General features: G+C 55.2%; 3 protein-coding genes across 3 annotated transcripts in view; all 3 read right to left on the reverse strand.

Annotated features, from left to right (window-relative positions):
• Positions 1 to 9082, reverse strand: part of LOC116794575 — an 88031-nt gene extending 78949 nt beyond the window's left edge. Inside the window, 2 exon segments of the mRNA XM_032703347.1 lie at positions 1729 to 1870; positions 5510 to 9082. Coding sequence (XP_032559238.1) covers positions 1729 to 1870; positions 5510 to 8411 — 3044 coding nt within the window. The 5' untranslated portion in view covers positions 8412 to 9082.
• Positions 8628 to 21274, reverse strand: LOC116794576 (protocadherin gamma-A10-like). Its single transcript, XM_032703348.1, has 4 exons — positions 18760 to 21274; positions 17434 to 17439; positions 11795 to 11800; positions 8628 to 8696 (listed from the first exon to the last, which is right to left on the reverse strand). The coding sequence occupies exons 1-4, from the start codon at positions 21223 to 21225 to the stop codon at positions 8628 to 8630; spliced, it is 2547 nt and encodes an 848-aa protein (XP_032559239.1). The 5' UTR covers positions 21226 to 21274.
• Positions 21275 to 22691: 1417 nt separating this feature from the next.
• LOC116794577 (protocadherin gamma-B5-like) lies at positions 22692 to 25414 on the reverse strand. Its single transcript, XM_032703349.1, has 2 exons — positions 22894 to 25414; positions 22692 to 22744 (listed from the first exon to the last, which is right to left on the reverse strand). Exons 1-2 carry the CDS (start codon positions 25346 to 25348, stop codon positions 22692 to 22694), a joined length of 2508 nt encoding a protein of 835 aa, XP_032559240.1. The 5' UTR covers positions 25349 to 25414.
• Between the last annotated feature and the right edge of the window lie 1570 nt (positions 25415 to 26984).

Raw genomic sequence — 26984 nt, forward strand, 5'->3', positions numbered from 1 at the left:
GGAGCTTAGAGGGGGTGAACCAGCCCATCACACTGTTTGCCTTATTACCTCTTATACTGTGCAGGATACAACCTTCTTTCTAAGCAGCAAGTGCATTTTGCCAAATCATGTCCCATTTTACCACCCACCAGTAACCCCATGTACTTCTCTGCAAAGCTCTTCCCAATTCCCTACTCCCTACTGAAACTGCAGATTGCCCTGACCCAGGTGCAGAACCTTTCCCTTGGCCTTGTTGGACTTCAGGATGTTTTCATGGACCCTCTCCTCCAACCTATCCAGGTCTCTCTAGTTGGCATCTCTGCCCTCTCGTGAATCAACTCAGCTTGGTGTCAGCTGCACATTTGCTGAGGGTGTGCTCAATCCCAGTGTCTATGAAGATACTAAACAGTACTGGTCCCAGGAAGGACCCTTGGGGGACAAGTTGCAGGTTTGCACTTGGACATTCAGCTGTTGTCCAGAACTCCTTCAAGGTGACTATCCAGCCAGTTCCTCATCCATGTAACAGTCTCCAGATGAGTGTCCAGCATGTTCTGGGCAACTGTGTGAGAGACACTCTGACCATATTCTCCCACCAGCCCCTGGTCTGTTTAGAGAAGCCTTGGCTTCACTGGGTGACCCCTCTGCCCTTGGAGCATTGCAGTAGAGGTGGTTTGGCACTGTTACACTACAGACAAGTGTGCCTGGGTGAGCACATAGGCCTGTGAAAGCTTCCCCTTCACAGCTGTAAACATCACAGGTGTGTAAGGGATCTCAGCTGCATTGGGACAGTTGGAAGAGAAGTGACCTTCCACATAAGAGCAGCCAGCCTGAGGTTGAGCTCATGACACCAAGAAAGGCAAGAGCTGGGAACACACAGAGAGGAACAGATCAGGTGTAATAACATTTTGTAGGCCTCACTGTTCAGAAGCAGCTCAGATTACATGGTACCCCATCAGGTACATGCAGGTGTTACCTGTGACATTTGATAAGCAAGGGAATGACCATGTCCTTCTACAACCTCACACACAGAGCTCTCCTGTCTTCTCTTTGCTGCTACACAACTGGCAGCTTTGCTTGTGACCCTCTCATCGTTGGCAAAATTTAACATGAGGTGATAATGCACTACAAGAACACCAAGAAGGGAGGCACGTTTGCCTGCTCACCACCATTCTGAGAAAAAATGGAAGGATTCTAAAGTCCACAAAATTATAAACCACTAAAATAAAGAGGAGTGGTCATCCAGCAGAGAACAACTCAACAAAGGAATGACTAAGAGTGAATCTTCTGCCTTCTTTTACCACACACACTGTTCCACACACTTACAGCTTCTGCTAAGGCCTTGGTTACATCTATTCAATGTAAGAGAACTCAGGGACACCTTCACATCTCCAGCCTTTCACACCTGCTGTAGCATGAACAAGAGGCACAAACACACCATGCATTGCTGAATGAAGCAGTGCTGATAAATACAAGGAAACCTTCTGACATGTCAAACTAAGAAACAAAACTGAAAAATGTAAATCAGGGAACCAAGGCAGTAAAGCATCAGAAGACAAGAGGTGATCAGAGAACCTCACTAGGAAATCTTTGGGGTCTTCACTGGAATTCATCTCTGCAAGCACTTGGAAGTCACTGAGGTCTCAAGTTGCAAGTGCAGCCCTAACATCTTACACTGGACTACCTAGTTATGGGATTCGTTTTAAGAAAGAGTCATCAGCTCTCAGCAATTCTACCTTGTGGCCTGCTCACCTCCAACAAACATCAAGCACTTCATCATGAGCAACTTTCTCAAGCTCAACCTTCAGAGAAATTACAACAGATTCCCTTTTTGCTTTTTCTTCATATTCCTCACACACAGAATTGTGCCCGAGGTGGCTGAAGGAAGTCTTTGCTGCCAAACCACAGACACAGTTTCAAAGGCAGGAGCACTGTCCAGAAATGGGTAAAAAGATCACAACCTCACAGGAAACAAAATCCTGAAAGAAAGTCTGATTGCAACTATGAAGAAACTCTACATCACTCTGTTCTGCAGAGATAGAAATGGATAATAAAAATTTCATATAGGAAAGGTAATTCATTCTACACATCCACCATGGTTCTACAAGCACAGTTTTTCAGGAAATGCTTGATTGCTGGAGGACTCTCATTACCTTTCAGGACAGGGATACCAGGATCAAAGGAAACATGGCACAGACCTTGGCACCAGGCATGAAATCAAACCATTGATCAGTCAAACCCACACTGACCCAACCATTTTCCTCACTCAAATCCAGCCTCGCCATCTCCTGGCTCTGCATTCACAGCCTTTGGTTGCACCATGGACAATACCCAACTTGTGACTACATGGCAGCCCCAGGGAAAAGAGCATTTCATTCAGTCCCATTTTAGGAAAATAGAAACTTATCAAAGGGTTTGTCTTAGCTGATGTCCACCTTCAGGCTATGGAGAAGAACAACTCTCCCACCCTGACAATCACAAGATGTCTCTTGATGTTTCACACTGAGTAAAAGAATCAAAATTTGGAAGAGATCTTCAAGATCATGTAGATCCAACCCTCAGCCCAGCACTACCACAGTCACCCCTAAACCATATCCCAAAGTGCCACATCCAGAGGCCTCTCAACACTTCCAGAGAGGGTGACTCCATCACCTCCCTGGTCAAGTTACTCCAATGTCTGATCACTCTTTTCGAGAAACAAACAAAGAAAAAATCAAATATCTAATCTGGATCTCCCATGGTACAGCTTAAGACCATTTTCTGTTCCTCTTTCCCTTAAGACATGGCAGAAGAGAACAACCTCCACCTCACTACAACTGCTTTTCAAGTAGATTGGTTGGAAGGGTTCTTTCAAGGTCATTCAATCCCCAGCTCTACCATGCACAGGAACACTTTCCACTAGACTAAAACACTCAAAACCTCATCAAAACCTCACCAACCAGAGAAATAAGGTGCCCTCTGAGCTTCCTCTTCTCCATACTAAATAACTCCTATTAGTTCAGGGGAACTGAGATATCTGAGCTGCTCCTCAGAAGCTTCAACAGCTTTGGTTTGTTCACAGGATTGCCAGGCACAAGCACGACCAGCTTTACTCCTTGACACAAAGCAAACAAACAAAGAAAACACAGCAAGAATGAGAAACCATCAGAAGTGTATGAAGCACAGATTCACATTTCAGATTGTGTCAGCTCTGGTAGGAACACAAAGGAAACTGGTTGGTAGGAAGCACACAGGAGACTCACACAGGAGCTCACAGCATAGACCCCAGACACACTCATGTCTATGGCTGTGGAAAAACAAACAAGTTTGGAACCACAGCTGTGGCCTCATCCAACATCTGGATCAAGCTGACCTTTACACCTCTCTTTTAGCCACTTCACACTGTGTCAGAGTCAACTCCTGCACCAGCGTTTTCTCTGGACAGACAGACCTCTTTTCCCCATCCAAAAAACACACCACAGGAAAGGTAAATCTGCACATGGACAACTTACAAGAAAAGTTGCACGCACGACTTCTTAGATCCCAAGCATCACTAAAAGATTATTCTGCTCATTCCAATAATTTGAATAACTTTAAAATGTTATACAGATCAAAAGCAGTCAGCATCTCAGTTAAAAACCCAATCATCGCAGTATCAAAGGGAACATCACACATGGGCTCTTTGAAAGCTCTATCACCATAATGTAAGATGTGCTGAACCCAAAACTTGGCCATTTGAGTCCAAACCATGCAATAGCAAAAAATAAGACTCCTTCTGACTTTTTTTCAGAAGACAAAGTTTCAACTCTGGGAATCAACAAAACACAGGCCATGTCTCCACCAGCACCTCCTCACACACAACACACACAACACTCTCCTCAAACTCTTCACAGCTCTCATGGTTGAGATCTCCAAAACTGACAGAAAGACCCTCCCAAAAAAAGAAACGTTGCTCAGACAACATCTCCTTACTATGGATAATATTTGACTTCTCACTCTTGGCATGTCACAAGCAAGAGCATTTCTTACAGTGACAGTTGAAAGAAACATGTCTCTCGATGTCTCTCTCTTTCCAGCTGTAAACAGGAAAGGCACCTACAGAACAGGCAGGCAAATAGAGCAGATCTCATCTTCCACATGCTATCAGAGAGAAAGAACCATCTTCAGGTCATCAAAGAGCAAGGCAAGAAATAAACACCTGCAGAAAGGAAGAGATCATGACACACTATTCCCAGTTATGTGACTAAGAGTAGGCAATAATTAAGGTGTTTAGTAAGCAGTGAACACACAGCTTGCTTTCCCCAAGGGTCCCTCACACATGACCTTTGTCATAACTACATAATTAAGCTGTGCAGTTACACAATTAGGACAACATGCAAACCCGCACAAAGAACTTCCCAGGGCTCAAATAACATGTCTTCCAGCCAAACAGTTTGAGAAGGAAAACTTCACATTGCATGATACTAGAGGTGGGTAAAAAACAAAACAAGAAAAGCATTCCCTTGTGTCCTTCAACAGACCCGTCTGCACAGCTCCCAGGACTGGAACCACCAAGCCTTCTCAACATCCAGGGTGCTCATGCACCCATCTAGTTTATAACCATGACACATAAGGCCCAGTTTCCCAGATCACACAGGTATCTTTATATATCTGTATAAAAGAAGATCTGTTTCTCTGCTCACTGATCTTCTGTGAGGAAACCTCAAAGTTCTAAAAGGAAAAGAGGAGCAGTGCTCCAGTGAATGTATGCAGACGTTCCCAGTGGGTCAGTGAAGGTCTGCATAGGGGCAATCACCCTCTCCTTACATCTCCCTCTGCACCTTGAGTGTCTCCCCTCACACTCACTCAAGGCTCTTGCCATGACATGTCTTTTATAGCCAAGGCACATTTAGCCCCATTTCACATGGCTCAACCTTAAAAGACAAGAAATCAGCAAAACACCTCTACCATTTCCTCCTGCATTTCCTCCTCCACAGGCAGCCACCCACAACTCTTTTTGAGCAGTCACTGCTTTCAACCCAATCCTTCATCTCCATAACAGGCAGACAGAGATCATCAAGGCACCACTTGTTGCCCAGCCCATTTCCCTACAGGAAACACAGAGGACGAAGTTATGGACAAATGCAAAGAAATTGCCTACTGACCTCCACTATGTGTTATTGAGACACATGAAGGCTACAAGACTACAAATTATGAGCAACAAAGTTACATATGGTAAAGTTAATATTGCAATCTAGAGAATCTCATCCAAATCAAGTGCATGTGCCATTGCGAAGACACGTGAACGTGCAAAGAGCACAAACTACAATTTGCTAGTGAGGCAACACATCTGTACAGAAGACCGAGCACTGAAAGGAACACGGGTGTTACACATCAGGGCACAGAAAGCACTTGGCACATGATGAAAACACGAAGCCTCACTCAAACTTCCAGCCACCTTTAGCCTCACTACACCCGCCTCCCCAGCAACCTGGAGCACCGAGCAAGGACCCTACGTCCACCTCCTACCAGCCCACAGAGCGTCAATGCACGAACCTCTGCCAGCTTTGTCAGCAAACTTCCGTACACAGAGAACAAAGTACGGCGGGGAAAGAGCAGCAGACCACAAGAGGAAGCTTCGCAGATACAGTTTGGTCAGAAGAACTCACCGGGAGAGGGGCGGGGTCCGCCTGCTGGGCACCGGCAGGTTCCTGGTCTCCGAGCAGCGGCGCGGGCTCGTCGGGCGGCGGCCGGGCCGGCAGGGTGTGGCAGCAGCTGTCGGTCGAGAAGCGGAGGTGGCTCTTGCGCGAGTCGTCCGTGAGAGACACGTCGTGCGAGTAGGAGTGCAGGAAGGCGCGCACGCCGTCGATGCCCACGAAGTGCGTGGCCGGCACGCCGCGCAAGGCGCCGCTGGCCGCCGCCAGCAGCTGCTGCTGCGAGCGCCGCCAGCGCCGCAGGCGCAGCGCCAGCAGCAGCAGCAGGAAGGCGACGAAGAGGCACGACACGGCGGCCACGGCCAGCACCAGCCAGCGCGTCAGGCTGCCGCCCGCCTCGGCCGCCCCCGCCTCCGCCTCGGCCCGCGCCGCGCTGCCCAGCTCGGCCAGCAGCTCGGCCACGCTGTCGGCCAGCACCACGCTCAGCGTGGCCGTGGCCGACAGCGCCGGCCGCCCGTGGTCCTTGACCAGCACCACCAGGCTCTGGCGCGCCGCGTCGCGGGCCAGTGGCGAGCGCGCCGTGCGCACCTCGCCGCTGTGCAGCCCCACGCGGAACAGCCCCGGCTCCGTCGCCTTGGCCAGCTCGTACGACAGCCACGCGTTCTGACCCGCGTCCGCGTCCACCGCCACCACCTTGGCCACCAGCGCGCCGGCCTCGCTCGACCGCGCCGCCAGCTCCACGCCCGCCCAGCCCGAGCCCGACGCCGCCGCCGCCGCCGCCGGCGGGTACAGCACCTGCGGCGCGTTGTCGTTCTCGTCCACGATCACCAGCCGCACCGACACGTTGCTGCTCAGCGCCGGCGAGCCGCCGTCCTCCGCCCAAACCCACAGCCCCACCTCGCGCACCTGCTCGTAATCGAACGAGCGCAGCGCGTACAGCGCGCCCGTCTCCGCCTGCACCGACACGTACGACGACAGCGCCGAGCCCCGCACACCGCCCTCCCCCAGCCGGTACCGCACGCGCGCGTTCTCCCCCCAGTCCGAGTCCGTCGCCCGCACCCGCAGCACCAGCGCGCCCGCCACGTTGTTCTCCCGCAGCCGAGCGCTGTAGCGCTCCTGCAAGAACACCGGCGCGTTGTCGTTCACGTCCAGCACCCGCAGACACAGCACCCTGCTGCTCTGCAGCGACGGACGGCCGCCGTCGGCCGCCCGCACCGTCACGTTGTACTCCCACTCCTGCTCCCGGTCCAGCTCTCTCGCCGTCACCACGCGGTAGTAGCTGCCCTGCGAGCTCTCCAGCCGGAACGGGACTCCCGTGTCGAGAGAGCAGCGCACCTCGCCGTTGGCTCCCGAGTCCTGGTCCTGCACGTGCAGCAGGGCCACCACAGTCCCCGAATGGGCGTCCTCAGAAATCTCAGTCAGCGCCGACGATATTGTCAGTTCGGGCACATTATCGTTGACATCTGTCACCGTGATCGTTACTCTTGCCGTGTGGAAAAGCCCTCCCCCGTCCCGTGCCTGAACCTCCAGTTCATGTGAGGACATTTCCTCGAAATCCAAATAATTCTTAAGAGTTATTTCTCCTGTCTTTGATTCCAGGTGAAAAACTTTCGACGTCCGATCTGAAATTCTGTGGAAACTGTATTTCACGTGTCCGTTCAGACCCTCGTCAGCGTCGGTGGCCGTGACGGTGACGAGGGTGGAGCCCACGGGCACGTCCTCCGGCACACGCACCGTGTACTCCGCCTGGCTGAACACGGGCGCGTTGTCGTTCGCGTCCAGCACCGTCACGCGGATCCGCGCCGTGCCCGTCCGGGACGGCTCGCCGCCGTCGCTCGCCCTCAGCACCAGCTCGTGAAACGCCGCCTCCTCCCGGTCCAGCGCCTTCGCCAGCACCAGCTCGGGACGCTGATCCCCGCCGGGGCCCGTCTGCACGGCCAGCGAGAAGTGCTCGTCGCCGCTCAGCTCGTAGCTCTGCAGGGAATTCCGTCCCGAGTCCGGATCCTGAGCGTCTGGGAGGGGAAACCGCGATCCTAGGACTGTCATTTCGCTTATGCTCTCCTCTAGTTCGATTTCTTTGAAGCTCGGGGCGTTGTCATTAATGTCCATGATTTCTACTTCGATTTCATAAACCTTCATTTCTCCCTCCACTATCAGCTCACAGCGCAGCACGCATTGCTCCACACTCTCGCATACCTTTTCCCTGTCGATCCTCTGGGCCGTCACTAAATGTCCCGTCTTCCCGTGCAGAGCAAAATACTGCGTCCTACCTCTGTCTATGATGCGGACGCCGCTATCCAGGAGCGCCGGCAGCTGCAGCCCCAGGTCGTTGGCCACGTCGCCCACGAACGAGCCCTTGGGCATCTCCTCGGGCACCGAGTAGCGCAGCTGCCCCCACGCCGCCTCCCAGGCCGCCAGCAGGACGCCCCAGAGCAGCACTCGCTGCCGCCGGCCCCAGCGCCTCCCCGCCGCGCACATCTCCGCCGCCGCACCGCCGGCACCGCAACACCGCCGGCAGATCCCCGCCGCCGATCCCTGATCCGGCTCCCGCTCCGGCTCCGACTTGCTGCTCCCGGGTGGTGCCGCCCGCCACTCCGCCTCGCTGTATCTCGGATCCGCACCGCCGGGACGATCGGAAACAGACCGCTTCCCGATCCAGGAATCCAGCGATCCAGCGATCGAGCCGGGCCGCAGCGGGCGGGGCTGCAGCGCTCCCACCTTCCTCTCGCTCCTCTCGGTCAACAGCGGCACCCGCAGCCTCCTCCCGGCACTGCACGCACCGAGCGCCAACGAGCAGTGCCCGCCCTGTGTTTTCGCCCCCATCTCTGCGGGACATTCGTCGCAGAGACATCAGGTCCCGTGCACCGGGGACCTCCAGCCTCGGCTTTTCTCCACCCTATCTCTTCTTCGATCAACTAGCTGATCACGACTAGACACAAATAACATGCATCCCGGGATTGTGATATTTCTACCGCACCGGAAAATATTTTCTAATGGTGATATAATGTCCTTCGAATATGACCTTCAGAATGTTGCTAATTATTTATTTAGACCTCGAAGCACAATCTCCTCCCTGCAACGGCACAGCTTTTTGTACCAGTCTTTGTTCTTAAAGAACATTTTCCTCCAAAAAGCCACTGAACAGATCAAAACAGTCTGGGAAATTCTTATGAACAGTCGAAATGTCCTGTCCCCGAATACCACAGTATAGGGACGGGCCTAATATTTTGGACCTTCGTACTTTCCAACTGTATATCTGTGGTTGCTCTGAATCAGCTTGATTTCTCCACATTCTCTGGACATCACTTCGGAATTTTTCGTTACATCCTTACACAGAACAGACTTTTCTCTACATCTAGTGCTCCTACATAGAGTAACTCAGTAGAAGACAGCAATGAATCGTAAGGTCATACAATCGCTAATGTTACAAAAGACTTCCTAGATGATCAAGGCCATGCATTCCCGCTTGGGAAGTTATTGCAGAGGAAAAAAAACCCACACAGAAAACCAAAAAACACCCCAAAAAACCCAAACAAACCACCAAAAAATCCCCACAACCCTCCAAAAAAACCAGAACCACAAAAACGTAATATAAGGCAAATTCTTCACCGTATATAATAAGAAAATTTTCTAGGAAAGAGTGATAAAATAATGGAAGCGGCTTTGAAATACAAAGCACGAGGAATTTGTTCTGGGGCTTTTTTTGCTCGTGTGCTTTGTTTTTGGGGAGGTTTTTTTGTTTGTTCTTTTAGGGTTCTTTTTAGATCCTAAATAATCCTCTCCCTGTGGTGTAATCGTTCCAGCAGCATCCTTTCCTCAAAAGATGTGAGGACACACAGTAGAGGTTAAACTTCTCTATGCCTGGAGTCACACACAAATCTCCTTCGGTATTACAACACCGGAATAACATTTATCAATGGGTTTTCCTCCAACTATCTATGAGGTTGAATTGCGTGGCTTCAAGAAACAACGTTCAGGAAAGAAAACTAATATAATTTCCACAATTTCAAAATATTGCACATAACACAAATTTGCTAGACGCAATTCCTCATCTGAATCTGAATAAGAGCTTTAGATGAACCGAAAAAAGAGCAAAACCACAAATGAGGCGGCAGAAAGCGCTATATCGCATAGGCAAAATAGACACAGGATAAAATTATTTGATTCGTTTGTGTAAACACGAAAGAGCAATACCTGCCTCAACACAGAAGCAAAGCCCAAGAGCCCGCTGCTGCCAGCAGCACCTGGTTAGGAAAAGCTGAGAGAACGAGTGAAGGGATTTACAGACCTGCGGTGCGTCGGGGTCGGTGGGCGGCTCTCCCAGGACGGCGCTGCTGCTCGGACTCGGCTTCTCGCAGGGCTCCCCGGCCACAAGCTCCTCCGCGGGCACGATGGGCAGCGGCGGCGGCGGCCAAGCGGCCTCGGCGGCGGCGCGGGGCGGAGCCGCCACGCACAGGTTGTAGGAGTAGGGCAAGGTGCCCTCGCAGAAGTCGGCCGGGAAGGCGGCGCCGGCCAGCGACAAGCGCTGCGCGCCCAGGCAGCGCAGCACGGCGGGCGGCCCGGCCCGCCGCAGCCGCGCCAGCACCAACAGCGCCACGCTCAGCACCAAGAGCGCCGACAGCAGCGCCAGCGCCAGCACCAGCCAGAACTGCAGCTCGCCCGCCGCCTCGGCGCCCGCCGCCCGCTCGCTCAGCTCCGGCAGCGCCTCCTGCAAGCTCTCGGCCAGCACCACGTGCAGCGTGGCCGTGGCCGACAGCGCCGGCTCGCCGTGGTCCTTCACCACGGCCACCAGGCGCTGCTTGGCCGCGTCCCTCTCCGACACGGCCCGCGCCGTGCGCACCTCGCCGCTCTGCAGCCCCACGCGGAACAGCGCCGGCTCCGACGCCTGCACCAGCTCGTACGACAGCCACGCGTTGCGCCCCGCGTCCGCGTCCACCGCCACCACCTTGCCCACCAGGTAGCCGGCCGACGCCGAACGCGGCACCACCTCGAAGGCCGAACCCGCCGAGCCCGGCGACGCCGCTCCCGATGCCGGCGGCGGGTAGAGCACCCGCGGCGCGTTGTCGTTCTGGTCGAGCACGAAGACGCGCACCGTGGCCGTCGAGCTGCGCGCCGGCGACCCGCCGTCCTGCGCCCGCACGGCCACCGCGAACTCGCGGCACTGCTCGTAGTCCAACGAGCGCTGCGCGTACACCGCGCCGCTCCGCGCCTCCACCGACACCAGCGGCGCCGCGCCCGCCGCGCCCGCGCTGCCGCCCGACAGCCAGTAGCTCACGCGCCCGTTCGCGCCCGCGTCCGAGTCCCGAGCGACAACGCGCAACACCAGCGCGCCCACCAAGTTGTTCTCCCGCACGTACGCGCTGTACGACGCCTCCTCGAACACCGGCGCGTTGTCGTTCACGTCCGACACCTCCAGCACCAGCTCCCTGCTGCTCCACAGCGACGGGCTGCCCCGGTCCCGGGCCACCACCGTCACGCGGTGCTCGCACGCCTGCTCGCGGTCCAGCGCGCTCGCCGTCACCACCTTGGACGAGCCGCCTGACGACGCCACGAGCGACAGCGGCGCCTCCCCCGACAGCTCGCACGACACCTCACCGTTCTCGCCGGAGTCGGGATCGTTCACGTTCAGCAGGGCCACCACGGTGCCGACCGGCGCGTCTTCGGGCACGGGGCTCGACAGTGACAGAATGGTGATCTCGGGCGCGTTGTCGTTCTCGTCTATGACGTCTATCTGCACTTCACAATGACCAGTGAGTCCGCCCCCGTCCCTTGCTTCCAGACCGAAGCTGTATTTATTCTTCTCCTCGAAGTCGAGGGGCCTCTCTGTCCTGATCTCACCACTCTCTTTGTCGATAGAGAACAACTCGCGGATCCCGGCCGGGACGTTGACAAACGAGTAGGAGACCCGCCCATTGGACCCCGCGTCCGCGTCCGTAGCCCGCACCTGCAGCACCAGGGACCCCGCCGGCAGATTCTCCGCCACTCGCGCATCGTACACTCTTTTGCTGAACACTGGAGGGTTGTCGTTTAAGTCCGTCACGTTGACACGAACTTGAACAGTCCCGGACCTCGCAGGGTCTCCACCATCCACTGCCGTCAGCACCAGCTCAAAGGAGCTCTGCTTCTCCCGGTCCAACGCTCTCTCCAGCACTAACTCCGGCTGCTTCTTTCCACCCGGAATTTCCTCCATGACCAGACTGAAGGACGGGTTGCTGCCGAGTTTATAAGTAATCAGGCAATTACTTCCCACGTCCGCATCTCGGGCCATCTCCAGAGGAAAACGAGCACCTGGAAGTGTCCATTCACCGATCTCGAGGTCCAGGGCATCCTTGCTGAAGGTCGGAGAATTGTCATTCACGTCCTCAATGGCCACTACGACACGGAAGACGTTGAGCGGGTTGTGCACCAGCGCCTCGAAGCTGACCGAGCAGGACAACGACTCGCCGCACAGCTCCTCCCGGTCCAGCCTCTCGTTCACGTACAGGTTCCCGTTCCCCTCGCTCACCGTGAAGTATTTCAGCTGCTTTTTGCCGGCAGACGCCACCCGCAGCTTGCGCGCCGGCAGCTCGTGGGCGCTGAGCCCCAGGTCCCGGGCCAGCGGCCCCACCAGCGAGCCTCTGGGCAGCTCCTCGGCCATGGAGTAGCGGAGCCGCTCCGCCGCCGCCCGCCAGCACAGGCCCAGCAGCACAGCGCCCAGCACCAGCGCTCGCCCGCCGCCCGGCCCGCCGCTCGCCCTCCGCCCGCCCGACATTGCCCACGGCGCTCGCTCGCCAAGCTCGCCAGGCTCCTGCCGCTCCCCTGCCTCCCTCGCAGCCGCTCCGCGCGGCCGCCGCAGCGCCCGACAAAGCGCACCCAGCCCGCCGCCGCCTCCAACTCGGACGCTTCTGCTGCCCGCGCCGCGCCGCCTCTCGCCTCTGCTGCCCGTGCCGCTGCCGCTCTGGCCCGCACTGCCCGGACGAGCCAGCAGCCGCCGGGGACAGGACGCACCGCCGGCCGCCGCCGCGGCTCCGGCAACGCTCGCCGGCGGCCAACAGCGGCACCCGGAGGCGCCGACACAACACTGCAGCCGCCTCACGCCCGCCACCAGCGGGGACCAACTTTGGGCCCTGCTGGGGCTGCACCGCCCATGGGGTCTCTCCTCCATTCCAATCAGCAATCAAAGCAGGAACGGCTTAATGTGCTTCCTAAGGCCTTTGAACTGAGATGCGCTGTCGGGTGATTTTAGGTCATTATTGCAGTGAATAGTCAGAAGCAAATATTCATAAGTATTCATAGCAGAGTGATAAAGGAAGGAACTCAGCTGCTCTTAATAAAACTAGGCCCACCTATAGGACCAATCAAGGATAATATAGGGAAGATTTCAAGAGCATTTTTGCACTGTATGTGATATCTTGGATTCTGCTGAATTCATTACCTGGGATGAATTAACCCAAGAAATGGATCAGCCTAAAGCAATGGAAGCAATCTCTGTGCTAAGGGAGCAGATTTAACAGTTACTCTTTTGTCTGTCATCCTTGAAACATCCTTCTTTTCCTCTCCATACTTGTGGGGCTGACGATGGGAAAGTGCAAAGCCATACCGAGTCCTTCATAGATTCAAACAATGGAAGGTTGGAAGGGCTCTTTCAAGGTCATTGAAACCAGGTATTGCTCTAGCTGGTGTCTCACAAAAGGAGCTTAGAGGGGATGAACAATCCCTATCACCCTGTTTACCTTAATACCTCTTATATTGTGCAGGATACAACTTTGTTTCTAAGCAGCAAGTGCATTTTGCCAAATCATGTCCCATTTTACCACCCACCAGTAATCCCATGTACTTCTCTGCAAAGCTCTTCCCAATTCCCTACTCCCTACTGAAACTGCAGATTGCCCTGACCCAGGTGCAGAACCTTTCCCTTGGCCTTGTTGAACTTCAGGATGTTTTCATGGTCCGTCTCCTCCAGCCTATCCAGGTCTCTCTAGTTGGCATCTCTGCCCTCTCGTGAATCAGCTCAGCTTGGTGTCAGCTGCACATTTGCTGAGGGTGTGCTCAATCCCAGTGTCTATGAAGATACTAAACAGTACTGGTCCCAGGAAGGACCCTTGGGGGACAAGTTGCAGGTTTGCACTTGGACATTCAGTTGTTGTCTGTAAGTCTTTGGAGGTGACTATCCAGCCAGTTCCTCATCCCTGTAACAGTCTCCAGATGAGTGTCCAGCATGTTCTGGGCAACTGTGTGAGAGACACTCTGCACATATTCTCCCCCTGGCTCCTGGTCTGTTTAGAGAAGCCTTGGCTTCACTGGGTGACCCCTCTGCCCTTGGAGCATTGCAGTAGAGGTGGTTTGGCACTGTTACACTACAGACAAGTGTGCCTGGGTGAGCACATAGGCCTGTGAAAGCTGCCCCTTCACAGCTGTAAACATCACAGGTGTGTAAGGGATCTCAGCTGCATTGGGACAGTTGGAAGAGAAGTGACCTTCCACATAGGAGCAGGGAGCATGAGGTTGAGCTCATGACACCAGGAAAGGCAAGAGTTGGGAACACACAGAAAGGAACAGATCAGGTGTAATAACATTTCATAGGCCTCACTGTTCAGAAGCAGCTCAGATTTCATGGTACCCCATCAGGTACATGCAGGTGTTGTCTGTGACATTTGATAAGCAAGGGAATGATCATGTCCTTCTACAACCTCACACACAGAGCTCTCCTGTCTTCTCTTTGCTGCTACACAACTGGCAGCTTTGCTTGTGATCCTCTCATCGTTGGCAAAATTTAACATGAGGTAATAATGCATTACAATAACACCAAGAAGGGAGGCACGTTTGTCTGCTCACCACCATTCTGAGAAAAAATGGAAGGATTCTAAAGCCTGCAAGTTACAAAGCTCCAAAATAAAAGAAGAGTGGTCATCCAGCAGAGAACAACTCATCAAAGGAATGACTAAGAGTGAATCTTCTGCCTTCTTTTACCACACACACTGTTCCACACACTTACAGCTTCTGCTTAGGTCTTGGTTACATCTATTCAACCTAAGAGAATTAAGGGACACCTTCACATCTCCAGCCTTTCACACCTGCTGTAGCATGAACAAGAGGCACTAACACACAATGCATTGCTGAATGAAGCAATGCAGATAATTACAACACATGAAATTAAGAAGTAAAACCCAAAAATGTAAATCAGAAAACCAAGGCAAGGAAGCATTCAGAAGACAAGGGGTGATCAGAGAACCTCACTGGGAAACCATATGGACCTTCACTGGAATTTGTCTCTGCAAGCACTTGGAAGTCACTGAGGTCTCAAGTTGCAAATGCAGCCCTAACATCTTACACTGGACTACCTAGTTATGGGATTCATTTTAAGAAAGAGTCCTCAGCTCTCAGCAATTCTGCTGGGTGGCCTGCTCACCTCCCACAAATACCAAGCACTTCATCATGGGCCCCTTTCTCAAGCTCAACCTTCGGAGAAATTACAACAGATTCCCTTTTTGCTTTTTCTTCATATTCCTCACACACAGAATTCTGCCCGAGGTGGCTGAAGGAAGTCTTTGCTGTCAAACCACAGACACAGTTTCAACAGCAGAAGCTCTGACTAGAAATGCACAAAAACCCCACGACCTCACAGGAAACTAAGTTGTGAAAGAAAGTCTGATTGCAACTAGGAAGAAACTCTACATCACGCTGGTCTACAGAGATACAAATGGATAATCAAAGTTTCACATAGGAAAGGTAATTCATTCTACACATTCCATCATGGTTCTACAAGCACAGTTTTTCAGGAAATGCTTGACTGCTGGAGGACTCTCATTACCTTCCAGGACAGGGATATCAGGATCATATAAAACAGGCACAGACCTTGGCACCAGGCATGAAATCAAACCATTGATCAGTCAAACCCACACTGACCCAACCATTTTCCTCACTCAAATCCAGCCTCGCCATCTCCTGGCTCTGCATTCACAGCCTTTGCTTGCACCATGGACAATACCCCACTTCTGACTACATGGCAGCCCCAGGGAAAAGAGCATTTCATTCAGTCCCATTTTAGGAAAATAGAAACTTATCAAAGGGTTTGTCTTAGCTGATGTCCACCTTTGGGGTATGGTGTTTCACACTGAATCACAGATTCAAAGGTTGGGAGAGACCTTCAAGATCATCTGGTCCAACCCTCAGCCCAGCACTACCATAATCACCCCTAAACCATATCCCCAAGTGCCACATCCAGAGGCCTCTCCAACACTTCCAGAGAGGGTGACTCCACCATCTCCCTGGTCAAGTTATTCCAATGTCTGATCACTCTTTCTGGATCTCCTGTGGTACAACTTAAGATCATTTTCTGTTCTTCTTTCCCTTAAGACATGGCAGAAGAGAACAACCTCCACCTCACTACAGTCGGTTTTCAAGTAGTTTGGTTGGAAGGGTTCTTTCAAGGTCATTCAATCCCCAGCTCTACCATGCACAGGAACACTTTCCACTGGACTAAAACACTCTAAACCTCATCCAACCTCATCAAAACCTCATCCAACCACAGCAATGAGGTGCCCTCTGAGCTTCCTCTTCTCCATACTAAATAACTCCTATTAGTTCAGGGGAACTGAGATATCTGAGCTGCTCCTCAGAAGCTTCAACAGCTTTGGTTTGTTCACAGGATTGCCAGGCACAAGCACGACCAGCTTTACTCCTTGACACAAAGCAAACAAACAAAGAAAACACAGCAAGAATGAGAAACCACCAGAAGTGTATGAACCACAGATTCACATTTCAGATTGTGTCAGCTCTGGTAGGAACACAAAGGAAACTGGTTGGTAGGAAGTACACAGGAGACTCACACAGGAGCTCACAGCATAGACCCCAGACACACTCATGTCTATGGCTGTGGAAAAATAAACAAGTTTGGAATCACAGCTGTGGCCTCATCCAACAACTGGATCAAAATGGACCTTTACACCTCTCTTTTAGCCACTTCACACTGTGCCAGAGTGAACTCCTGCCCCAGCCTTTTCTCTGGACAAACAGAACTCTTTCCCCCATCCAAAAACCACACCACAGGAAAGGTAAATCTGCAGACACACACCTGTACAAGAAAAGTTGCACACACAACTTCTTAGATCCCAAGCATCACAAAAAGATTATTCTGCTCATTCCAATAATTTGAATAACTTTAAAATGTTATGCAGAACAAAAGCAGTCAGCATCTCAGTTAAAAACCCAGTCATCACAGTAGCAGCTCAAAGATAATATCACACATGGGCCCTTTGAAAGCTCCACCACTCATAATGTAAGATGTGCTGAACCCAAAACTTGACCATTTGAGTCCAAACCATGCAATAGCAAATAATAAGACTCCTTCTGAAATATTTCCATAAGGTGTAGCTGCAACCCTGGGAATCAACAAAACACAGGCCATGTCTCCACCAGCACCTCCTCACACACAACACACAACACTCTCCTCAAACTCTTCACAACTCTCATGGTTATCAGAGATATTCAAGACTGACAGAAAGACACCCCCCCAAAAAAAGAAACATTGCTCAGACAATGTCTCCTTACTATGGATAATATTTGACTTCTCACCCTTGGCATGTCACAAGCAAGAGCATTTCTTACAGTGACAGCTGAAAAAACAGGTCTATGAAAGTCTTTCTCTTTCCAGATGTAAACTGGAAAGGCACCTACAGAACAGGCAGGCAAATAGAACAGATCTCATCTTCCAAATGCTATCAGAGAGAAAGAACCATCTTTAGGTCATCAAAGAGTAAAGCAAGAAATAAACACCTGCAGAAAGGAAGAGATCATGACACACCATTCCCAATTATGTGACTAAGACTAGGCAATAATTCAGGTGTTTAGTAATCAATGAACACACAACTTGCTTTCCCCAAGGCTCCCTCACACACGCAAACACATAAAAAGAACCTCCCAGGGCTGGAATAACATGTCTTCCAGCCAAAGAGTTTGAGAAGGAAAACTTCAGATTGCATGATACTAGAGGTGAGTAAAGAACAAGAAAACAAGAAAAACATTCCCTTGTGTCCTTCAAGAGACCCTCCTGCTCAGCTCCCAGGATTGGAATCTCCAAGCCTTCTCAACATCCAGGGTGCTCATGCACCCATCTAGTTTACAAGCACATGCCGCATAAGGCCCAGTTTCCCAGATCATTTCTCTTCACATCACTATCACATAGGTATCTTTATATATCTATATAAAAGATGATACGTTTCTCTGCTCGCTGATCTTCTTTGAAGAAACCTCAAAGTTCTAAAAGGAAAAGAGGAGCAGTGATCCAGTGAATGTATGCAGACATTCCCAGTGGGTCAGTGAAGGTCTGCATAGGGGCAATCACCCTCTCGTTACATCTCCCTCTGCACCTTGAGTCTCTCCCCTCACACTCACGCAAGGCTCTTGCCATGACATGTCTTCTATAGCCAAGGCACATCCAGCCTCATTGCACAAGACTCAACCTCAAAAGACAAGAAATCAGCAAAACACCCCTGCCATTTCCTCCTGCATCTCCTCCTCCATATACAGCACCCACAACTCCTTTTGAGCAGTCACTGCTTTCAACCCAATCCTTCATCTTCATAACAGGCAGACAGACATCATCAAGGCACCAGTTGTTGCCCGGCCCACTTCTCTACAGGAAACAAAGAGCAAAGTATGGATGAATGCAAAGACATTTCCTACTGATCTCCATTATGTATTATTGAGACACATGAAGGCTACAAGAGTACAAATTCTGAGCAGCAGAGTTACATACGGCAAAGTCAATATTGCAATCCAGAGAACCTCACCCAAATCAAGTGCATGTGCCGTTGTGAAGACACCTGAACGTGCAAAGATCAAAAACTACAATTTGCTAGTGAGGCAACACATCTGTACAGAAGACCGAGCACTGAAAGGAACACGGGTGTTACATGTCAGGGCACAGAAAGCACTTGGTGCATGATGAAAACACAAAACCTGGCTCAAACTTTCAGCCACCATCAGCCTCACTACACCCGCCTCCCCAGCAACCTGGAGCACCGGGCAAGGACCCTACGTCCACCTCCTACCAGCCCACAGAGTGTCAATGCACGAACCTCTGCCAGCTTTGTCAGCAAACTTCCGTACACAGAGAACAAAATACGGCGGAGAAAGAGCAACAGAACAGAAGGAGAAGCTTCGCAGAAACAGTTCGGTCAGAAGAACTCACCGGGAGAGGGGCAGGGTCCGCCTGCGGGGCACCGGCAGGTTCCTGGTCTCCGAGCAGCGGCGCGGGCTCGTCGGGCGGCGGCCGGGCCGGCAGGGTGTGGCAGCAGCTGTCGGTCGAGAAGCGGAGGTGGCTCTTGCGCGAGTCGTCCGTGAGAGACACGTCGTGCGAGTAGGAGTGCAGGAAGGCGCGCACGCCGTCGATGCCCACGAAGTGCGTGGCCGGCACGCCGCGCAAGGCGCCGCTGGCCGCCGCCAGCAGCTGCTGCTGCGAGCGCCGCCAGCGCCGCAGGCGCAGCGCCAGCAGCAGCAGCAGGAAGGCGACGAAGAGGCACGACACGGCGGCCACGGCCAGCACCAGCCAGCGCGTCAGGCTGCCGCCCGCCTCGGCCGCCCCCGCCTCCGCCTCGGCCCGCGCCGCGCTGCCCAGCTCGGCCAGCAGCTCGGCCACGCTGTCGGCCAGCACCACGCTCAGCGTGGCCGTGGCCGACAGCGCCGGCCGCCCGTGGTCCTTGACCAGCACCACCAGGCTCTGGCGCGCCGCGTCGCGGGCCAGTGGCGAGCGCGCCGTGCGCACCTCGCCGCTGTGCAGCCCCACGCGGAACAGCCCCGGCTCCGTCGCCTTGGCCAGCTCGTACGACAGCCACGCGTTCTGACCCGCGTCCGCGTCCACCGCCACCACCTTGGCCACCAGCGCGCCGGCCTCGCTCGACCGCGCCGCCAGCTCCACGCCCGCCCAGCCCGAGCCCGACGCCGCCGCCGCCGCCGCCGCCGGCGGGTACAGCACCTGCGGCGCGTTGTCGTTCTCGTCCACGATCACCAGCCGCACCGACACGTTGCTGCTCAGCGCCGGCGAGCCGCCGTCCTCCGCCCAAACCCACAGCCCCACCTCGCGCACCTGCTCGTAATCGAACGAGCGCAGCGCGTACAGCGCGCCCGTCTCCGCCTGCACCGACACGTACGACGACAGCGCCGAGCCCCGCACACCGCCCTCCCCCAGACGGTACCGCACGCGCGCGTTCTCCCCCCAGTCCGAGTCCGTCGCCCGCACCCGCAGCACCAGCGCGCCCGCCACGTTGTTCTCCCGCAGCCGAGCGCTGTAGCGCTCCTGCAAGAACACCGGCGCGTTGTCGTTCACGTCCAGCACCCGCAGACACAGCACCCTGCTGCTCTGCAGCGACGGACGACCGCCGTCGGCCGCCCGCACCGTCACGTTGTACTCCCACTCCTGCTCCCGGTCCAGCTCTCTCGCTGTCACCACGCGGTAATAGCCCTCCAAGGACTTCTCTAGGTGGAACGAGACGCTCCCGTCAAGGGAGCAGCGCACCTCGCCGTTGGCCCCCGAATCGCGGTCGTGCACGTGCAGCAGGGCCACCACCGTCCCCGTCGGGGCGTCCTCTGAGATCTCAGTCAGCGCCGACCTCACGGAAATCTCTGGCACGTTGTCGTTGACATCTGTAACTGAGATCGTGACTTTGACCGTGTCGAAAAGGCCTCCACCGTCATGCGCCTGCACTTCCAGCTCGTAGTAGTTGCCTTCCTCGAAGTCCAGGCTTCGCAATAGCGTGATCTCTCCAGTTTCGGCGTTCAGACGGAAAATATCCGATGCCATGTCCGACACTTTTTTCAACGAGTATCTCACTTGCCCGTTCAGCCCCTCATCTGCGTCGGTGGCCGTGACGGTGACGAGGGTGGAGCCCACGGGCACGTCCTCCGGCACACGCACCGTGTACTCCGCCTGGCTGAACACGGGCGCGTTGTCGTTCGCGTCCAGCACCGTCACGCGGATCCGCGCCGTGCCCGTCCGGGACGGCTCGCCGCCGTCGCTCGCCCTCAGCACCAGCTCGTGAAACGCCGCCTCCTCCCGGTCCAGCGCCTTCGCCAGCACCAGCTCGGGACGCTGATCCCCGCCGGGGCCCGTCTGCACGGCCAGCGAGAAGTGCTCGTCGCCGCTCAGCTCGTAGCTCTGCAGGGAATTCTGTCCCGAGTCCGGGTCGTGAGCCTCGGCCAGGGGAAACCGCGATCCCGGAGCCGTCGTCTCGCTAGTTCTAAGTTCTATTTGTGCTTCTCGGAAGCTGGGGGCGTTGTCATTGATGTCCGTGACTTCTACTTCGATTTTATAAAACTTCATTTCCCCCTCCACTATCAGCTCACAGCGCAGCACACATTGCTCCACCAGCCGGCACAGCTGCTCTCTATCGATCCTCTCGGCCGTCACTAAATGTCCCGTCTTCCCGTGCAGAGAGAAATACTGCGTCCTACCGACAGAGACAACTTGGACACCGCTGTCTGGGAGCGCCGGCAGCTGCAGCCCCAGGTCGTTGGCCACGTCGCCCACGAACGAGCCCTTGGGCATCTCCTCGGGCACCGAGTAGCGCAGCTGCCCCCACGCCGCCTCCCAGGCCGCCAGCAGGACGCCCCAGAGCAGCACTCGCTGCCGCCGGCCCCAGCGCCTCCCCGCCGCGCACATCTCCGCCGCCGCACCGCCGGCACCGCAACACCGCCGGCAGATCCCCGCCGCAGATCGCCGATCAGGCTCCTGCTCTGGCTCCGACTTGCTTCTCCTGGGAAGTGCTGCCCGCCCCTCCGCCTCGCTGTATCTCAGATCCGCACCGCAAGGACGATCGGAAACAGACCGCTTCCCGACCCAGGAATCCAGCGATCCAGCGATCGAGCCGGGCCGCAGCGGGCGGGGCTGCAGCGCTCCCACCTTCCTCTCGCTCCTCTCGGTCAACAGCGGCGCCCGCAGCCTCCTCCCGGCACTGCACGAACCGAGCGCCAACGAGACATGCCCGCCCTGCCTTGAGCTCATGAAGACGGAACATTTGCCACGAAAATGTCGGGTCCAGTACAGCGGAGATCTGGGATTATGTTCTTTCTACCGCACGGGAAAAATATTTATGAGATTGCGATAATCTATAGATACAAAGTTCTTTTAATATGGCGCAGAGGACTCCCAATCTACTACTCCATGATAGGAAAGCACAGTATCCCCCATGCAACTGCAGAGCTTTTTGTGTCAGTCGTCCTCTAGTTTTTCCTCTCTGAGCATCAACACTCGAACACGTCCAGTCACGGTAGATTCCCAGACCCGGAGGAATGGCACATAGCAGGGATGAAGATTCCTCCTCAAAAGCAGCCATTTTAGGGACTGCCCTTCCCTCTCTGCTTTTTTACTTTTCACTTGCACATCCGAGGCTGCTCTGAATCAGCCTACATTGCTCTCCTCCAACCAGTACTTCCCAATTTTTCATTACATCCTAAAATATTAAGGCTTTTGCATACAGCCTATTGTTCCATTCTTGATCTCAGCCTTAGCGAGAGGTGCTATCAAGCATTTCTTAGATCACATTCAATCTATCTGTAGTTAACCATTTCAGGAACGGTAAATAAGAAGGAACCAAACTCTGAATGAGAAATAATCGCAGAAAGAGAACAAAGAAATAAAGCTCTGATAAAATAAACTGATCTCATCATAGCTTGCCTTTTCTGTAGCCCAATTACACCAAAAAATGGGACGGCACAGGGTGGAAGGTAGGCATATTCCTTAGGGAAGAACAATTCCCACTTCCTCTAGCTTGTTTCCTTAAGATTCCGAAATAACAAACAAACAGGTCAGTACATCTACACGATAAAGAAGGATCAGGAGGGAAAAATCTCATTACTGAGCGTCAATCGCATTGCCGTGGAATTAATTCCACCACGTGGAATTAACAGATCTCTTTCTAAGATCTAAGTATCCACCTTCACCTTTATTAACCCATACTATTTCACACAACACAAGGTTTGCAGAAAAACCTGAGCAGCTGAACAAAGAGGTGATGTGGCTACGTTGCTGCTCTGAGAGGAAAATGAAAGAAAGCAGACTGCAGAAGCAGACCTTTACAAGTCCTCTACGGTTTTTACAGCATGAGTTGAACGACAAGAACCTTTCGACTAAGCCGACATCTGCGACAGCTCACGACGCAGGAAGTGCAGGTTCGCACCGCCTGCTGCATAAACGGGGCAGAGTTATTACCCGCGCCTGGGGAAACAGCGACCGGCACTAACTGCAGCAGAACTGAAACAAAGGCACAGTACACACTGCCACCTGCATACCCTCAGGAAAAGCTCAGAAAGAGGGAGTGAAGGGGCTTACAGACCTGTAGTGCGTCGGGGTCGGTGGGCGGCTCTCCCAGGACGACGCTGCTGCTCGGACTCGGCTTCTCGCGGGGCTCCCCGGCCACAAGCTCCTCCGCGGGCACGATGGGCAGCGGCGGCGGCGGCCAAGCGGCCTCGGCGGCGGCGCGGGGCGCAGCCGCCACGCACAGGTTGTAGGAGTAGGGCAAGGTGCCCTCGCAGAAGTCGGCCGGGAAGGCGGCGCCGGCCAGCGACAAGCGCTGCGCGCCCAGGCAGCGCAGCACGGCGGGCGGCCCGGCCCGCCGCAGCCGCGCCAGCACCAACAGCGCCACGCTCAGCACCAAGAGCGCCGACAGCAGCGCCAGCGCCAGCACCAGCCAGAACTGCAGCTCGCCCGCCGCCTCGGCGCCCGCCGCCCGCTCGCTCAGCTCCGGCAGCGCCTCCTGCAAGCTCTCGGCCAGCACCACGTGCAGCGTGGCCGTGGCCGACAGCGCCGGCTCGCCGTGGTCCTTCACCACGGCCACCAGGCGCTGCTTGGCCGCGTCCCTCTCCGACACGGCCCGCGCCGTGCGCACCTCGCCGCTCTGCAGCCCCACGCGGAACAGCGCCGGCTCCGACGCCTGCACCAGCTCGTACGACAGCCACGCGTTGCGCCCCGCGTCCGCGTCCACCGCCACCACCTTGCCCACCAGGTAGCCGGCCGACGCCGAACGCGGCACCACCTCGAAGGCCGAACCCGCCGAGCCCGGCGACGCCGCTCCCGATGCCGGCGGCGGGTAGAGCACCCGCGGCGCGTTGTCGTTCTGGTCGAGCACGAAGACGCGCACCGTGGCCGTCGAGCTGCGCGCCGGCGACCCGCCGTCCTGCGCCCGCACGGCCACCGCGAACTCGCGGCACTGCTCGTAGTCCAACGAGCGCTGCGCGTACACCGCGCCGCTCCGCGCCTCCACCGACACCAGCGGCGCCGCGCCCGCCGCGCCCGCGCTGCCGCCCGACAGCCAGTAGCTCACGCGCCCGTTCGCGCCCGCGTCCGAGTCCCGAGCGACAACGCGCAACACCAGCGCGCCCACCAAGTTGTTCTCCCGCACGTACGCGCTGTACGACGCCTCCTCGAACACCGGCGCGTTGTCGTTCACGTCCGACACCTCCAGCACCACCTCCCTGCTGCTCCACAGCGACGGGCTGCCCCGGTCCCGGGCCACCACCGTCACGCGGTGCTCGCACGCCTGCTCGCGGTCCAGCGCGCTCGCCGTCACCACCTTGGAAGAGCCGCCCGACGACGCCACGAGCGACAGCGGCGCCTCTCCCGACAGCTCGCACGACACTTCACCGTTCTCGCCGGAGTCCCGGTCTCGCACTTTCAGCAGGGCAACCACGGTGCCCACTGGAGCGTCCTCGGGCACGGGGCTCGACAGTGACAGAATCGTGATTTCAGGGGCATTGTCGTTCTCGTCTATGACGTCTATCTGCACTTCACAGTGACCAACGAGTCCGCCCCCGTCCCTGGCTTCCAGACCGAAGCTGTATTTAGTCGCCTCCTCGAAATCGAGGGGCCTCTCGGTCCTGATCTCACCACTCTCTTTGTCGATAGAGAACAACTCGCGGATCCCGGCCGGGACGTTGACAAAGGAGTAGGACACCCGCCCATTGGACCCCGCGTCTGCATCTGTAGCCCGCACCTGCAGCACCAGCGACCCCGCCGGCAGATTCTCCACCACTTGCGCGTCGTACACGTTTTTGCTGAACACGGGCGGGTTGTCGTTGGCGTCAGATACGTTGACACGAACCTGAACAGTCCCGGACCTCGCAGGGTCTCCACCGTCCACTGCCGTCAGCATCAGCTCAAAGGAGCTCTGCTTTTCTCTATCCAGCGCTCTCTCCAGCACTAATTCTGGCTGCTTCTTTCCACTCGTGATCTCCTTCACGGCCAGACTGAAGGACGGGTTGCTGCTGAGTTGATAAGTAATCAGGGAATTACTTCCCACGTCCGCATCTCGGGCCATCTCCACAGGAAAACGAGCAGCTGGAACCGTCCATTCACCAATCTCGAGTTCCAGGGTATCCTTGCTGAAGACCGGGGAGTTGTCATTCACGTCCTCAATGGCCACTTCGACACGGAAGACGTTGAGCGGGTTGTGCACCAGCGCCTCGAAGCTGACCGAGCAGGACGCCAAGTTGCCGCACAGCTCCTCCCGGTCCAGCCTCTCGCTCACGTAGAGGTTCCCGTTCCCCTCGCTCACCGTGAAGTATTGCTTGTCCGCGCTGAGGCGCAGCTTGCGCGCCGGCAGCTCGTGGGCGCTGAGCCCCAGGTCCCGGGCCAGCGGCCCCACCAGCGAGCCTCTGGGCAGCTCCTCGGCCATGGAGTAGCGGAGCCGCTCCGCCGCCGCCCGCCAGCACAGGCCCAGCAGCACAGCGCCCAGCACCAGCGCTCGCCCGCCGCCCGGCCCGCCGCTCGCCCTCCGCCCGCCCGACATTGCCCACGGCGCTCGCTCGCCAAGCTCGCCAGGCTCCTGCCGCTGCCCTGCCTCCCTCGCAGCCGCTCCGCGCGCCCGACAAAGCGCCCGACAAAGCGCACCCAGCCCGCCGCCGCCTCCAACTCGGACGCCTCTGCTGCCCGCGCCGCGCCGCCTCTCGCCTCTGCTGCCCGGGCCGCTGCCGCTCTGGCCCGCACTGCCCGGACGAGCCAGCAGCCGCCGGGGACAGGACGCACCGCCGGCCGCCGCCGCGGCTCCAGCAACGCTCGCCGGCGGCCAACAGCGGCACCCGGAGGCGCCGACACAACACTGCAGCCGCCTCACGCCCGCCACCAGCGGGGACCAACTTTGGGCCCTGCTGGGGCTGCACCGCCCATGGGGTCTCTCCTCCATTCCAATCAGCAATCAAAGCAGGAACGGCTTAATGCGCTTCCTAAGGACTTTGAACTGAGATGCGCTGTCAGCTGCTTTTAGGTCATTATGGCAGTGAATAGTCAGAAGCAAATATTCAGAAATATTCATAGCAGAGTGATAAAGGAAGGAACTCAGCTGCTCTTAATAAAACCAGGCCCACCTATAGGACCAATCAAGGATAATATAGGGAAGACTTCAAGAGCATTTTTGCACTGTATGTGATATCTTGGATTCTGCTGAATTCATTACCTGGGATGAATTAACCCAAGAAATGGATCAGCCTAAAGCAATGGAAGCAATCTCTGTGCTAAGGGAGCAGATTTAACAGTTACTCTTTTGTTTGTGATTCTTGAAACATCCTTCTATTCATCTCCATACTTGAGGGACTGACAATGGGAAAGTGCAAAGCCACACTCAGTCCTTCATAGATTCAAACAATGGTTTTGGTTGGAAGGGCTCTTTCAAGGTCATTGAAAGCATGCATTGCTCCAGCTGGTGTCTCATAAAAAGAGCTTAGAGGGGATGAACCAGCCCATCACAGTGTTTGCCTTATTACCTCTTATACTGTGCAGGATACAACTTTGTTTCTAAGCAGCAAGTGCATTTTGCCAAATCATGTCCCATTTTACCACCCACCAGTAACCCCATGTACTTCTCTGCAAAGCTCTTCCCAATTCCCTACTCCCTACTGAACTGAAGATTGCCCTGACCCAGGTGCAGAACCTTTCCCTTGGCCTTGTTGAACTTCAGGATGTTTTCATGGTCCGTCTCCTCCAACCTATCAAGGTGTCTCTAGTTGGCATCTCTGCCCTCTCGTGAATCAGCTCAGCTTGGTGTCAGCTGCACATTTGCTGAGGGTGTGCTCAATCCCAGTGTCTATGAAGACACTAAACAGTACTGGTCCCAGGAAGGACCCTTGGGGGACAAGTTGCAGGTTTGCACTTGGACATTCAGCTGTTGTCCAGAACTCCTTCAAGGTGACTATCCAGCCAGTTCCTCATCCCTGTAACAGTCTCCAGATGAGTGTCCAGCATGTTCTGGGCAACTGTGTGAGAGACACTCTGACCATATTCTCCCACCAGCCCCTGGTCTGTTTAGAGAAGCCTTGGCTTCACTGGGTGACCCCTCTGCCCTTGGAGCATTGCAGTAGAGGTGGTTTGGCACTGTTACACTACAGACAAGTGTGCCTGGGTGAGCACATAGGCCTGTGAAAGCTTCCCCT

Source organism: Chiroxiphia lanceolata, chromosome 15, assembly GCF_009829145.1.
Source record: "Chiroxiphia lanceolata isolate bChiLan1 chromosome 15, bChiLan1.pri, whole genome shotgun sequence".
Lineage (NCBI taxonomy): Eukaryota > Metazoa > Chordata > Aves > Passeriformes > Pipridae > Chiroxiphia > Chiroxiphia lanceolata.